This window comes from Brassica napus, unplaced genomic scaffold (assembly GCF_020379485.1).
Source record: "Brassica napus cultivar Da-Ae unplaced genomic scaffold, Da-Ae ScsIHWf_2830;HRSCAF=3610, whole genome shotgun sequence".
NCBI classification, from domain to species: Eukaryota; Viridiplantae; Streptophyta; class Magnoliopsida; order Brassicales; family Brassicaceae; genus Brassica; species Brassica napus.
Genome location: NW_026016094.1, coordinates 1 through 15869, shown reverse-complemented (window position 1 = coordinate 15869; position 15869 = coordinate 1). Strand labels below are relative to the sequence as shown.

Below are 15869 nucleotides of genomic sequence, written 5' to 3'. Positions count from 1 at the left end.
AAGTAAATGCACAAATGACAATTGAATCAAGTGTTTAAGAAAAGTAACTAGACGATTTATAAAGTATTAGCATCTAGGTAGATTATTCGCGACCTAGACATAACAAGAAGTTAACAAAAATTTTTGTCAATAATAATTTATTTGTCTATATTTATAGTTATATTAGATATTTTAAATATATTTTTTTATTAAAAGTTTATTTTAATGAAAAATATAAAACTTAAATATACTGAAAATCAGGAAAATTAGGTGCTTGAAATAATACAAAAGGTTGAAAAAAAATATTATCATTGATTATAGACAAAATTTACTCACCATTCATTTTAATGTTAATTGGTTAAACTAGACTAATTTATATTTATTAGACTAATATAAATTATATTAAAATATTTAAATCGACTAAAATGTTGAAATAAAAAAAATAAAAATTATTTCGGTTATAACCAATTTACCATTTAAACAAATTATAAAATTGCGTCAAATTGGATTATATACCGAAAACCTGATGCTAACTCATGATCATTAGAGATTATTGTCCTTTGGATGATAATGTTGGTATTAAATGCAAAGAGGAATGGAAAATTTGCATTTGTGTGGTCAATTGACATTCTCTCTATATCTATTCAATTAGTGATGATATCTCAAATCAAACTAAATCATGCTATTATTCCTACAAAATTTGTCATGTGTACAAGTCATAACTTTGCAAAATTGTCAACATAATAGTTAAATCATGTTGTAAATCTATTCAACATATAAATGCATTTGACTTTATAAACATAATATATGCCTATTAGACTCTTGAAGTTGTTATGACTGAATAAATAAAATTAATGAATTTTAATATGTTATAGATTGAATATCAACGCTATAAATCCAATCCACTAACCCATTCCTAACCCAAGACCTCATATACAAAAAAAGGAGATATTGAAGTAAATATCACTAAAAGATGGTTTGACTGTTTGACTGTTTGTGAAGAGAACTAACGTCCATTTATTTTGAGAGATAACATAATAATTTTCTTATCTTTGATATATTTATATAATATAAATATTAAGATAGGTGGGGTTGTGAAAATTATCTGACATATTTTATTTTTCATTTTACTTAGACTTTTATCGTCAACAACATGGCCCACTCTCCCACCAAAGCCCAATCAATATCTATTTCGCTTTCTTCACCAACCCACTCTTCTTTCACACCAAAACCCATTTTCTTATTTCCAGTCACACCCCTGTATTTCGTATGCTTCCTGTTTCCAACCCATAAGTTCTTTTTTTAAAGTTGAATTGATTGACTTCCAGATTCGAATTTAATGGTTTTGATTTCATATATGAAGAAGGTCAAGAGTTCAGATATGTTTCTTGGTAATGTGTATGTTTCTTTATAGAACAAAGTAGATAAAATCTGCAGTTATTAAAGAGAATATTCAAGAAGTCAAAATACATGCAAAGATTTATATCAAAGTAGTATAAATCCATTACACATATCCAAAACGTGGCAAAAATCTAACGTTTTTGCAATATTATTTCTTGAAAGTAATGATATATATTTCCTATTTCGTTAAAATACCAATGGGTTACTCAATGGATATGTTTAAACACGCATAAAATCATGTAAAAATTACAGTAATATAATGACTTTTTCATAAACATGTGATTTTCAGCAATAAAAATGCAGCTTACCAAACGCGACGTGAAAATTTCAGAAGTACTCTTGATGTAATGACAATAATACCCCTGTATCTTAAAATTACAATTATGACCCTTTTCACCAACCCCACAGTCTTCGCGGTGAAGTTCCTATATGAGCTCCTCCGAGACAGCTCCTGTCTCCTTCAGGCCAAAGCCTAAAACACACAATCACAAAACGAAACCTTCCCCAAAGCTTGGAAAAGCAAAACCAAAGAGTTAAAACTTAGAATGGCTCCACAAGAAGACGCCATGCAGAAACAGAGCAGCAACAACAACAGTGACGTCATATTCGATCAAAGCTTCCGGATATTTACATCCCCAATCACCTCCCTCTCCACGACTACATCTTCCAAAAACATCTCCGAGTTCGCCTCCAAGCCTTGCCTGATCAACGGTCCCACGGCCACGTGTACACTTACTCCGACGTCCATGTCGCCTCCGTCGCATCGCCGCCGGTTTTCAAAAAACTCGGCGTTAACCAAAACGACGTCGTGATGACCTCCTCTCGAACTGCCCCGAGTTCGTCCTCTCTTTCCTCGCCGCCTCTTCCGCGGCGCAACCGCAACCGCCGCCAACCCGTTTTTCACTCCGGCGGAGATTGCCAAGCAGGCCAAAGCCTCGAACTCGAAGCTCATCGTCACCGAGTCTCGCTACGTCGACAAAATCAAAGACCTCCAAAACGACGGCGTTATAATCGTCTGCACCGACGAGGAACCTTCTCCGATCCCGGAAGGCTGCCTCCGATTCACCGAGTTGACTCAGTCACCGAAATCGAAACGGTGGAGATTTCTTCCGACGACGTGGTGGCGCTTCCTTACTCCTCCGGCACGACGGGTCTACCCAAAGGAGTGATGCTGACTCACAGGGGACTAGTCACGAGCGTCGCTCAGCAAGTCGACGGCGATAATCCGAATCTTTACTTCCACAGCGATGACGTCATACTCTGTGTCTTGCCCTTGTTCCATATCTACGCTTTGAACTCGATCATGCTGTGTGGGCTTAGAGTTGGTGCCTCCATCTTGATCATGCCCAAGTTCGAGATTAATCTGCTCTTGGAGCTCATACAAGGTGTAAAGTGACGGTTGCTCCGATGGTTCCCGATTGTTTGGCGATGGCGAAGTCGCCGGAGACGGAGAAGTATGACTTGAGCTCGATTAGGGTTGTGAAGTCTGGTGCTGCTCCGCTTGGTAAGGAGCTTGAAGATGCCGTAAGTGCCAAGTTTCCTAACGCCAAACTCGGTCAGGTGTGTGTTTGTGTCTCGATTTGTTTCTTTATTCGGAAATACAGAATCGTAACATATTAGAAAATCCAAATTAAAAATATGGAATTGAATCACATTACCAAAAAAAACATTATGGAATAGTATATATTTAGATTAGCTAAAAAAAATGATTAAATTTATTTATTTTTTCAAAAAAAAATGATAAATTTTACTATATTTAAGTCAATGCTGGCTATGAACAGTGAAGTATTTTAGCAACAAAAAAAACGTAGATTTCTTTGCTTAGTAATTTCATGGTTTTTAAGTATGAATATTCATCTTTAATCTACACAAGAAACAAGTATTATCAAATGATTTAATTATTTAGATTACTTATTAGATGATATTTGCTATTGACATAATCAAGAAAAATGTATGAAAAGAGTTACAAACTTGTACAATTAAAACTTGATGTAACCCAAACAACATAAATTCAGATTTTATATTTTATTATTTTGGTCATTAGTTTTGTAAAGTGGTACATGTAAAATCAAATGATCAATAATAATCTCGATTATTTATGCATTTTAAAAATGTTTTAAATGTATTTTTAAAACTGTTGATGTGATTAGGGATACGGAATGACGGAAGCAGGTCCGGTGCTAGCAATGTCGTTAGGGTTCGCGAAAGAGCCGTTTCCAGTGAAGTCAGGAGCTTGTGGTACGGTGGTTAGAAACGCCGAGATGAAAATCATCGATCCAGACACCGGAGACTCACTTTCCAAAAACAAACCTGGAGAGATTTGCATCCGTGGTCACCAGATCATGAAAGGTTACCTCAACAACCCGGCGGCTACAGCAGAGACCATTGACAAAGACGGCTGGCTTCACACCGGAGATATCGGGTTGATCGATGACGACGACGAGCTTTTCATTGTCGATCGTTTGAAAGAGCTTATCAAGTACAAAGGTTTTCAAGTGGCTCCGGCTGAGCTAGAGGCTCTCCTCATCGGTCATCAGGATATCACCGACGTGGCCGTTGTCGCGTAAGTACAAAAAAAAAACTTAACCCTATCTTCGTAGTTGTCGCGTGAGCGACACGTTTAGCATGTTTTGATTCTTAGTGGTTGGTTAAAGTGATGACACACTTCAACAACAAAACAAACGCTAACCCCAAGATTTAAAAACGTTGAAGCTTTTTTTGTCCTTAGTCAAAAACGTGGCAGTAAAGCGTTCATTCAATTATATGAAACGAACATGGTTTTGGTTTGTTGCGCCTAGGGTTAACGACAATGTCCTTTTTTGTCACCTTCTTACACTTGCTTTCTTTTGGTTTGTTCTGTAAATTGAACAGAATGAAGGAAGAGGCTGCTGGTGAAGTTCCCGTTGCGTTTGTTGTGAAATCCAAGGATTCAGAGTTATCGGAAGATGATGTGAAACAATTCGTGGCGAAACAGGTAAAATGAATTTTCGGTTTTTTTTTTATTTTTGATCATTCCATGAATTTTCAGTTCTTGATTTGATTATTGCATGAGAAATATTGAATCACTTGTTGATGCAAAATATTTGTGTTTGTCTGTGAATAACACAGGTTGTGTTTACAAGAGAATCAACAAAGTGTTCTTCGTTGAGTCCATTCCTAAAGCTCCATCAGGGAAGATATTGAGGAAAGACCTGAGGGCAAAACTAGCAAATGGGTTGGTGAACTAAAGAAACGAAACGCAAAAGATGTTCCATTGTGATATACATACAACAACTGTTTGACGAACCCAACGAAGGAAGGAGAGGGACTCATTCGAATATACCAATGTCTGTTCTTTTTTGTTTGTTTGTTGTTGTGTTGTCTTTGATTCATGTAATGAACCTTTTGTAATAAAAGGTGGTTTCTTTTTTTGGGTTTCATGTAACTTGTGCTGGAGAAGACCAGCAGACTTTTTTTCATAAATAAATTACTCGGATTATGCAATTTTTCTTAACATTCCATGAATGTGCTGGTCGTTTTGCAAGAAACAGTACTAAGCTAGTTCAGCTTATAATGCAGAGTACAAAAAAGACAGAGATGGTCAAGAGATGCACGTTTTATATCTTAGAACATGTAATGACTCTGCTACTGAATTACTTGGTGGAATAAACCATCATGAGGTGCAAAGTGATTCAAACTATATACGCTTTGCTTTAAGCTAAGTACAGGACAATGACATAGTTGTGTAAACAATAAGACATGATCAACCTTAGTGCAGAAACATTATCAGACAAAACTAAAAATTCAGTGTGGAGGAGGCAAGAGTTGATGTAGGTTCTGAGGAGACCTATTCTGACTCTGACTCGCCCCTCTACGCACAAAAGGATGTTGCAAAAGCTGAACAGCGGTCTGCCTCCTCGCCGGTTCTCTCTGCAAACAACACGAAACAAAGTGTCTAAACTCCGAGGGACGCCGTGGCAGGAGCTTCAGGCGGCTTAGACATACAAATGGCACACATAAGACTAGCCCAATCCACCTAGCCTATTCACATTAAAAGGAAACCTCCCCAAGAAAAAACTCAAGAACACTAACACCGAAGCTCCAAATATCACCAGCACGACCATCATACATCCCCTGATCAAGTCCGTGTTGATCCTCTCAGGACTCATGTAAGCAATAGTCCCAAAGAGGACTTACACGGAGACAGGGTCTGAGCCAAGACCCTACTCACTCCAAAATCAGCAATCTTGACGTTATTGTCCGAGTTTATAAGTAGATTCGATGGCTTTATGTCTCTATGGACTATAGACGGCCGTGCGTGAAGATAGCCAAGCCTTTTAGTATCTGACGAGATGGTCAGATAAGTGCTGCTCGTTCGAGACATGAGCACCTTCTAAAGATCCCTGGTCCATGAACTCAAGCAAGACCTGGATCTCTCCGTTGTGATCGAACATCTCGTGGCATTTCACCACGTTGGGGTGGTTCACGTCTCGGAGAATCTTGATCTCTCTGCAGATATGGCCACGAACAGTGTCATCGTGGTTACCGTTGAGTATCTTGAGTGCGTATAACGCGAGAGGTTGGACGGTGGACTACTTTGTAGACCGTTCCTCCGGCTCCGCTTCCGATCCGGTTGCCACGTACTAAGTCTGAGTAGCTTTTAGGCTCTGAGGTGGTGGAACCGCCGGAAGTTGGTGGGAGGGGGAGAGGTACGGCGAGGGAAAACGTCGCGGTGAGGAAGTGGTAAGGAGAGGTCTGGACGGCGGCGAGGGCGGTTCTTAACCGGACCGGTTACTCCTGGTGGCGGCTGGATTGGTTTCATCTCGGTTTAGGATCAGAAGTTTTTGCAAGCTTGTTGGCTAAACGATCTGGAAAATTCAAAGGTTGGTTTGAAGTTATTGTTACATAGATATAGGAACAAGTCTTCTTTGTTTTGGTCGTTTGTCTTTCCTCTTATAGGGTTTGGCAGGGTTTGAATCGTTCTTCTTAGCAGGAGAGGCGATCAAAAAGAGGATGAAGGTGCGTCCAAATAAATTGATAGGACACTGAAAATGAACGTCAAAATTACAAAGTTTTCGAGAATTTTTTTTAAAAAACAAAATTATACGCGATGTTTTAAACGCGTCGGAAATACTTACGAGCACTGAAACCACATGTTTTGTAAAATCCTTCTCAAATTTTTAAGATTATATGCCAAAATTAATTATAGTTCCTAATCCTAACAAATCTGTAATGAATGATTTGTTTCTGAATTTATTAGATTTCATTTAAAGCTGAAAAAATAGAATCCTACTCTCACTGGCTAGTTCTCAATTGCTTTTAAGAGTGGAACTTGTTTTTCTTTTTGTTTATGAATTAGAAACTAGGCTAGGCTCCGTGGTGAACTTTCAGAAATACGATGAACAAATAGGAAAGGAAAACATAGAGAAAAATTGCATGAATGAAAAGAAATGCTTGTTCTTTATCAAATTTAACAAGGAATGATTTTGTTCTATATTTTCTCTACAAAAAAATGAATGTGGAGGAACAAAAAGAAAAAAAACTAATCCTTGTGAATGGTGATTTTTTTTGGGAATGATAAGAAATTCAATGTTTCTTTTCGTTCTTTGGTCACATTCAAAGCCTAGGTATTTGCCCGTGAAAGTAATAAAATACAAGAATATATATTATGTTTACCATGTTATAATTTTTGAATAATAATTAAAAATATTAAAATTTTAACATTTAAATTCAAATAGTTTGACAATTCAGTATTAAATTTTAGAAGAGCTATAGATCAAAGTAGTTCAATAACATAAATCTAAGTCACTATTTTTTTTTCATTAAAACTTTTCCTCTTACATGGAAGCAATTTTATATTGTTTCAAATAAGAGGTTGTAGAATTATCTTTTATTTTATTTAAAAACGTGAAAAACAGAAATATCCTATTTTTGAGAGAGAGAAAATTGTTATGTAGCTCCCAAACGATGATCGAAGGCTTCTTTAGCTCTGACATCGGCTTTATTGATTGTTTTACTGATGTTTCTTTGTTTTGTTTGATTGTTTTCAATTTATTTTAAATTTTAAAAAATAAAGCATTCTTTTATGTATTTGTATCAAAAATATTTGGCAAACACAAAAGTTTTAAATATGTTTAAAAAAACATTATGTTGTATTTTAGATATGAACAAGGCATTTAAAATCTATTTTTTAGATAATTGATTGTAGTATTACTTTTTATTTAAGCACCGCTGATAATAAACAAAAATCTAAAATCATCAACTATTGAGTGTCCACCGATGGTTCAGGTTTTTGAGTGTGTTTTTAATTGTGTTTTAATATCAATCTAAAAATTGTATATAATTGTGTTTCAGGTATTTAAGCACTGATGAAAATAAACAAAAATCTAAAAATCATGTGCTTTTGAGTGTCCACCGGCGGTTCAGGTTTGGGCATTCTCACGAATCCTTTCGAAACCAAATATACTTTCCACTCAATCACTTCTTGCGAACATGGATTATTTATTTTAGAGGATTTCTCCGGAATTGGAAGACCATCAATTTGCATGAATCTTATAGTACATATTGAAAATAAGAAACAACAAAGTATTTGTTAATTGGAAATGGATCCTAAAGATACTTTCAAATTGAAAAAAACAAAGTTTTTACTTTGGGGGTTGAAGCGCATATCTCACTTACCACAAGGAATCGAGCAAACTCGATTACCAGTACAAGCGATAGTACCGATATTCCAGGTCGATAGGTGTTTTACGGATGGATCATACAAAAATCAGGATATACATTCATGACATGGGTGGTATAGCACACTGGAAGGTTTTGATGGTTTAATAGGAGCGAAGAATACAATAGCGAGTCAGATACTACTTCACTCAGGATATAGACTCTTTTTGGGTAATTGAGTGTATCATGAATCTAAGACATTTACTGTTATATTTGCAACATATTGTTTCAGTTTGGTGAAGATAGTTTCGAACCAGAAGAATGACCAGTCTTTGCAAGTTACTTAGAAGATCTAAAAGTTTGAAGAGAAGTTTTTAACAGCTCAGAGCTCATTCATATATTTATATAGTACGGACACAAATTCAAAGACGGACAGTCTTGCAAAGCAATAGTCGTTTGTTGTCCATATGGATGCGGAACTACTAGTTTGGTTTGAAAGTCTACATGATTATGTTATATTGCTGACAATTTTTGTTTTTTAAGATTGCAATCGTACATGTAACCAAAAAACCACTTAAATAATTTCTCTTTTAATATATAATAAAAGTATGTTGTAATTTTATATGATTTATAAATCCTTATAAATATATACATTTATACAGTTATAAATATTATTACCATTTACAAACAATTATTTATAAACTTTATAAGGTTTTGTGGTTCACCTTATTTACAAATCTTTATAAGGTTTTGTGGGGTTTCATGAACTTTATGATCGCATCCGTAATGTACAGCCCCCTCATGAATCTCTCGGACCTGACATCGTGCTGTGGAAGCACTCTGATGATAATTACAAGACTTACTTCTCCTCATCAAGTACTTGGGGAGCAAGTCAGAGGACAAAAAGCCCACTGTCTTTTGGAGCAAAGCTGTATGGTTTACACAGGAGTTCCGCGCCTTTGTTTATAGTGTGGCGGCAGTAAAGAATAGATTGTAAACGGGTGATAGAATGAGAGTTTGGGCATTCAACAAGGTGTGTATTATGTGGCGAGAGGGATGAGACCCGTGATCATCTTTTCTTCGCTTGTCCTTATTCTTTCACAGTGTGGGACAAGCTAGTAAACCGGTTTGAGTGAAGATAGGACTTATCCAGACTGGATGGCCACGCTTCAGTATGTCAGCGGCAACTCACTTCAGCTCTTGGAAGGATTTTGCTCAAAATGGCATTCCAGACATGGTCTATCATTGTGGAAGGAAAGAAATGGGGAGGAGGCATCACACTGGTTTTCGGACAGTAGATCAACTGATCAGGATCATTGATAAAACAGTACGGAACAGGATTACTTCGCTTCGATAAAAGGCTGGCCATAAGCTCGAAGGTTTAATGCGACGTTGGTTTGAAGTTCCTGCCTAAGATTTTGATAATTCTTTTTAGATTTGTATATCCTTTTCTATAGTTTCTCCTATAGCTTGTAAAGCTCTATTCTTTCTATTTTGATCAATAAAATTCACATTTCATCAAAAAATCCATCAACTTATTTACACCTCTTACTTACAACTCTTTGATTATATGGAATGATTAGTTTCTGAACTTATTAGATTTCATTTAAAGCTAAAACTAGAAGCATACTTCTATTTGGCTAGTTCTCAATGGCTTTTTTAGCAGTGGAAATTTGTTTTTATTTTGTCTAACAATTAGAAATAATATGATGTTAAAAATGTATATTCATATTTATAACATATGGTTATTTGTTGGACAAAAATAACTTGTTACTTATGACAACACACTATTGATATACTCACGTATGCAGAATTTTAGATTCTTTAACTAAAGTTCTTAATTTTGAACCTAGTTGTGTATTTTTTTTTTTTTTTTTTTAACACTGAAATTCTGAGAATAAAGTTTGAAGGGCCTCAGCTGAGGGAACCCTTCTACACCATAAGTCTTGAGAAAACCTCTAAACAGAGAAATAAAGAGAAGAACAACAAATGCCATAGGCACATATAGAAAAGAACATTAGAGCTATGATATGAAGCAAAGATGTAGTGGCCAATGTAGTGAGCAAGCTCACGGGGCCGCTTCAGCAAATAAGATACTAGAGAGCCAAGCTGGACCTTTTGCAGCGACGTACGACTGGTATCGTTGACCTGTTGTGACTGATGTAGCAATGGCTACTGCAACAGAGTTACCACTCTAGGGCCGTACGATTTAAACTCCATCCTCGATAGCCTCTAACTTGAAACTAATTGTAGAAACAAGGTGCTGGAGGTAGGGGAAGTGAAAGGGGGCCATCATAATGGTTCTCGTCTCGATTTCTGAGGCTTCGAAGAGGACGTTGTGCTGGTGGAGATTGCCCATACTCTCCACAGGCCACAGCATTGCGTAGAGATTGGCTTCCTCTTTTGAACGGAGTGTAAGAGTAAGCCCTTCTGCTATGGAGTATGGGGACTCCATTAGAATCTCTAAGTATCCAAGATACCCCACACGGGCGAGAAGCACATGTCCACGATCAACCCACATTGCATTTAACAAACCCCTCAGGTGGTTGCGATCTTTTGGTTTCTAGTGAATGATCTGATTCCGGATAGGGGGCCTGAGCTTGTCTCCATAAGTCGGCATCCTCATAGGCTTGGACAACAATATGATGGGGATGAACCTGATGTTGTTGAAGATGAGAGAGTTCCGTGCCTTCCAAATTTTCCATAGAAGCATGGGAAACCTGACGGATGCGATCGTCAGCTGTATGGTTCTTAGACACAGATAAGAGATGAAAGATGTTCAGGAACATTGAGGTTCGAGAAAAGCACGCTGTGGTAATGGAATGTTCGCCAGATCCCATACTTGTCGTGCCTGTCACATGTGAACAGAACATGAACAAATGGTTTCACTAGCCTGACCACACAAAGGGCATACGGAGTCTCCGGGAATGCCTCGAGACTGCAGCCGTTCTTTGACAGCAAGGGCGCATGATAGAGATCTCCACAGAAAAGTTTAAGTTTCGGTGGAGCCTTTATCTTCATAAATCACCCCATAACTTCTTTCGAGTGGAGGGAGGAACCCATTACCAGGGTGATTCATCGCTACTATGGTTTCAGTCAATCTGTAGCCACTTTGTGTAGAGTAAGACCCATGTTTGTGTAATCCCCAACAATACGAGTCCTCCTGAGAAATCTTTGGCTTAATACGTAGAATTCGAGCAGGTTCTTCGTCTGTGAAAGTTTGCAAGACTAGGTTCTGGTTCCATCTATCAGAGCCAGCCACGAGCAGATCTGCAACCGTTTAGGTAAGGTCTATGAACACTGTCAGCACGATACAAGGTGGGCGTGGAAGTGGAAACGTGTCTATGATCCAATTCTCTGCCCAGACATTTGTCTGTGTACCATTACCAATGCTGCAACAAAGGCCCTGTTTCAGTAGCTCCCTGCCATGGAGGATACTGCGCCATGCAAAGGAAGGACGTGAGCCATTGCACATTCGAGGAAAGATGTCCGAGCAAAATATCTCCCCTTTAGGACCCTAGCCATAAGAGAATTTGTTGACTCCAGATCCTCCACGCTTGCTTACAGAGCAAAGCTGGTTAAAAGTCCAATGTCATGGAATCCCATGCCACCAACGTCTTTAGGCTTACACAATTTTTCCCACGCAACCCATGGAATTTTGCGTTTTCTTATCTCCACTGCTCCACCAGAATTCATGATGGCACTGGTTAGCCTAGCACACAAAGCTTTTGGAAGAAGGAACAGACATTGCGTATATGGGAAGTGCTAGCGCAACTGACTTAATGATGTTAGGGTTTTCAAGGCTCCTAAGACAAATGTTGTAGTATAAAAGATTGTCGAACCAGTTCTGAGGGATATCAAAGCACTGAGAATGCAAGTACTCACTTAATCTAAGTGCAACCAATGATTTAGATGAGTTTTAAACTACTACTAATACTAGAAAACAATAACAGAATGATACTTTTTGACTAAGGGAAAAGAGAACTCATGGGCATAGGGATTAGACCTTGGGTGATCAAGTATCGAACTAAGGATGGCAAATGATCAATCAAACTATCAGCCTTAAGCCTAGACACAATTCTAAGCAAGCTCTATGTCTAGATGAATGCCTCATTTGCTAACATATCTCAAACATCAAATGTCTTTGTTGAATAATATGAAAGCAATCATTACTAACAAGTCTATTAGCTATCTTAGCACCTTTAACAACAAATGTCTTTGGCAAAGTATACTAAAAGCCTAGGAGAGTTGTCTCGGGCATTTCATCGAACACCTTTCGGGTGAGAAATGCCTAAGGATCAACAACTGAGTGGCCAACTCAGAAGATGCATTATGATTACTCTACTAGCAAGAAAATATGAATGATCTACACTAAAACATCCTAGCTCTAACATAATCACCCTTAATCTCCCTAACCCATGAATTCAAAAGGTGATTACTCACTAATCTCCATGATTCCTCTTAAAACCATATTGGATTTCAGATTAATCATGTATAGAAATAGATAAGAATCAACAAGAAACACAAGAACATAACAATCAAAATCCAAGAGATGAACTTCTCCAGAGAGTTTTTGTGTATTTCTCAATAGATCAAAAGATAATCTGCCCTGGTGGCTACAAAAGATGTTTAAAACATAGGTTTTTGAAATGTAAAACGTGCAAAAAAAATGACCAAAAGGCCCTTAAGTAAAATAGAAATCGACCCCCAACAATAGACGCGGAGCGACCTCGGCATGTCGCTCCGACAAGTCGCTCCGGCCTTCGGGAGCGACCTCAGTGGGTCGCTCTGAGAGGTCGCTCCGGGCTTCGCTTCGTGTCGTCTCGCCATAGAGACGCGAGCGACCTCGGGGTTGTTTGGGAGGTCGCTCCGAGAGGGGTGTGAGATGCGAGCGACCTCGGGCGTTCGTCGCTCTGGGCAAGTCGCTCTGGGCTTCCAACGGGATGAATATGGCGAGCGACTTCACGGGGTCGCTCTAGCTAGGTCGCCTGAGAAGTGGGACCAGCGACTTCGTGATGTCGCTCCGGGAGGTCCGCCCATGCTCGGTTCGTCCAATGGTCACCTTTTCACCTCTTTTGAGCTCCAAATAACCTCATGTGGTACTCCAGTACTAATATAGATCATGGAGCAAAATGCAACCTAAACATGTCTAAAATCCTATATATATGATGAAAATGCTTATGAATGATGGATAAAACAATGCAAATATGCTAGCTATCAACTCCCCCAAACTTGTTCTTTTACTTGTCCACAAGTGAACTTTCTAGAACTCATAGGAGAGAGGTTGAAGGGGGGAGCACATAGCCAAAAGAAACAAAATAGCACACTCTCTTATTACACTCTAGCTTCTCTAGGCCTATCTAACTCTTTTTGTTTTACACTCATCATCAAGCATCCACACATCAAATCAACCAACTCTCACATTCATTAAGCACAAAACATCAGGTGAATTCTTGCAAATGGTCAGTTGTCCAAGTCATTTGTGGGTAAAGGGAAGGCTTTTATTCAAGTGATTCAAGAGATTCAAAACATATGATCTTTAAGGTGGTTACTCTCAAAACAAGTAGCCTTGACCTTGCACATAATATATCTAAGAAAGGGATCAACTCATGCATACAATGCTCAATCTCCATTGTTATCCCCTTCCCAAACCAAAAATTACACATCATTCCCAACTGTCAAACTCAACTCACATCTCTCACCAAAGATCCTAAGAACTTTAACTCCTTCTCTTTGAGATCTACAAGGGATTTTTTTTCAGAACCTCAAAATATTTCTTAGCTCCTAACAACTTTGCTAGCCCCCCTTTTTTTGCTTTCTTTTTTTCTTTTATATTTATTTCTTTTCCTTTTTTTTTTTTTTTTTTTTTTTTTTAGATGGGGGCCAAGACTTTCATAACTTGAGCTAGAGGTTTTTCTACTTATCCCAATAAGACAATTCAACTTAACACAAAAGTCATTTCTTTCCTTTTTCATTGCTCCCAAACATAATCACAAACTCTCACCCCCCCACCTATAGCTAGACAATAGAGTGCCCAATCTAGCAAGAATGAAGATCCAGCATTGTCGTTCCCGATACTCTCAACATTATGCACATGTAAGACTTTCCGAAAAAGCCTCACTCATCAAACAATGAAAGCTTAAAAGGAGGGAAGGGTTTTGGGAGTGGTCTACACTAGAGTTTGTCAAAATAAGATTGGCAAAAGATGTGACAACTCAAGTGTGTATAGCCATGACTCAGTACACAAGGGACCATGAGCAAGAAGCATTAAGTTCGTTCAGTTCAAATAAGGTTGTAGTTGGCTTCAAAGGACTGAGTTTCAGCAATCAACAAGTTTCAGGAAGAGTTTTTTCAAGGCTCGAAACATACAAGTCTTTTGAGAGGTGCAAAAAGCTACTCAGGTTGCAACGTAGTGTTCTTTACAAGGCATTTAAAATCATTGCTCCCAATGCAAGTGAATGCAACCTATATGCTCTAGACTCTCCTAGAAATGCAAATGATGCAAACTAAATGATTGTTTTTTTTTTTTTTTTAATATGCCAATAGGTATGCAATGCAGACTCAATGAAACAACATCAAAGCAAACATGATCAAATACTTGGTACAACCCCCAAACGTTGAGTTACACAGTCTCTGTTGTCAAGTAGAGAAAGATACCGAAAAGAAGACTAATAGCAAAAATGAAATAGTATATACAAGGGAGTGTGGTGGTTTACCTTCTAAGGGAATGAGTAGAGGGAGATGCTCCCTCTCGTCGTCTCAGGTGGTAACTCTTCCAGATGGCTCATCAGCAGGGGGCCATCTCTTATGTAGAAGGCTTGCCCGAACACAGTTGATTTCCTCATTTTTCCTTAATGTCAAAGTGGAGGATGTTCTCTTTACCCAATGGAGATCAATCGTGCCTTCTTCACATGACAATAGCTCCTGCTGTAGCTAAGAATGGCCTTCCTAGAATCAATGGGTCTTGAGCCTCCTCACCCATCTCAAGCACCACAAATCTGTAGGTATCTCATACCTTCCAATCTTCACAGGGAGGTCCTCTAAGATGCCCACAGGGTGGTACTTCACTGAACGATAGCTAACACCAGAGAGAGTCTACACTTCTGTACTGAGTGAATCCAAGCTTCTTTGCAACAGACAAAGGCATCAAGCTGACACTAGCTCCCAAATCGCAGAGACTTTTCTCAAATACCATAGGTCCAAGAGCACAAGGTAGTGTGAAGCTTCCTGGATCCTCTAATTTCTCTGGAACATCAAGCCTTGGATGATGGCATTGCACTCATGGGTAAGAGTCATCATGCCTTCCATCTCCTTCTTCTTTGCAGCTACAACATCTTTCAGGAAATTGTTTTTTTCCATTTCAGGAATCCATCTGAATTTCCCCCCTTCTTTTTTGCATTTTTTTCTCCCCTCTTTGCCTTCTCTTTCTTTCCCCCTTCTTTTTTTTCATATCTTGAGTCTCCCTCTTTTTCTCCTCTCTTTTTTTTTTCACCCCTCCCTTTTTTTCCTTTTTTCTTTTCCCCCTTCCCTCCCTTCTCTCACTTCTTCCTTTCTCTCTTTTCTTCCTCCCTCTTTTTTCTTCTCTTTTTTTTTTCTTCCCCCCTTTTTCTCCTCTTTCTTTCTTTTTTTTCTTTTTTCCTTTTCTTTTCCTGTTTTTTTTTCAGCCTCCTTTCCTGTTATTTCTCCTTTTCCCTTCTTCTTTTGCTTTTTTCTTAGCTTTGCATCCTGTCTTTCTCACCTCTCTCTCCTTCTTCCTTCCCCCCCTTTTTTGTTTCTAAGTCTCTGCACTTCTTCTTCCATTTCTGAGCCTTTTGTTTTACCTCTCTCCCCCAGGATTCCATCTTAGCGTC

At 38.3% G+C, this 15869-nt stretch overlaps 1 protein-coding gene and 1 pseudogene across 1 annotated transcript; one reads left to right on the top strand and one right to left on the bottom strand.

Annotated features, from left to right (window-relative positions):
- Positions 1–1811: 1811 nt before the first annotated feature.
- On the top strand, positions 1812–4873 carry LOC106451642 (4-coumarate--CoA ligase 1). The gene is given in 11 exon segments (XM_013893592.3): positions 1812–1986; positions 1989–2050; positions 2052–2094; positions 2097–2192; positions 2195–2239; positions 2242–2463; positions 2466–2759; positions 2762–2940; positions 3531–3943; positions 4252–4354; positions 4489–4873. Coding segments are annotated over 11 exon segments (1593 nt in total). The 5' UTR covers positions 1812–1925; the 3' UTR covers positions 4564–4873.
- A 262-nt stretch (positions 4874–5135) lies between these two features.
- Positions 5136–6208, bottom strand: LOC125602386 (annotated as a pseudogene).
- Positions 6209–15869: the final 9661 nt, after the last annotated feature.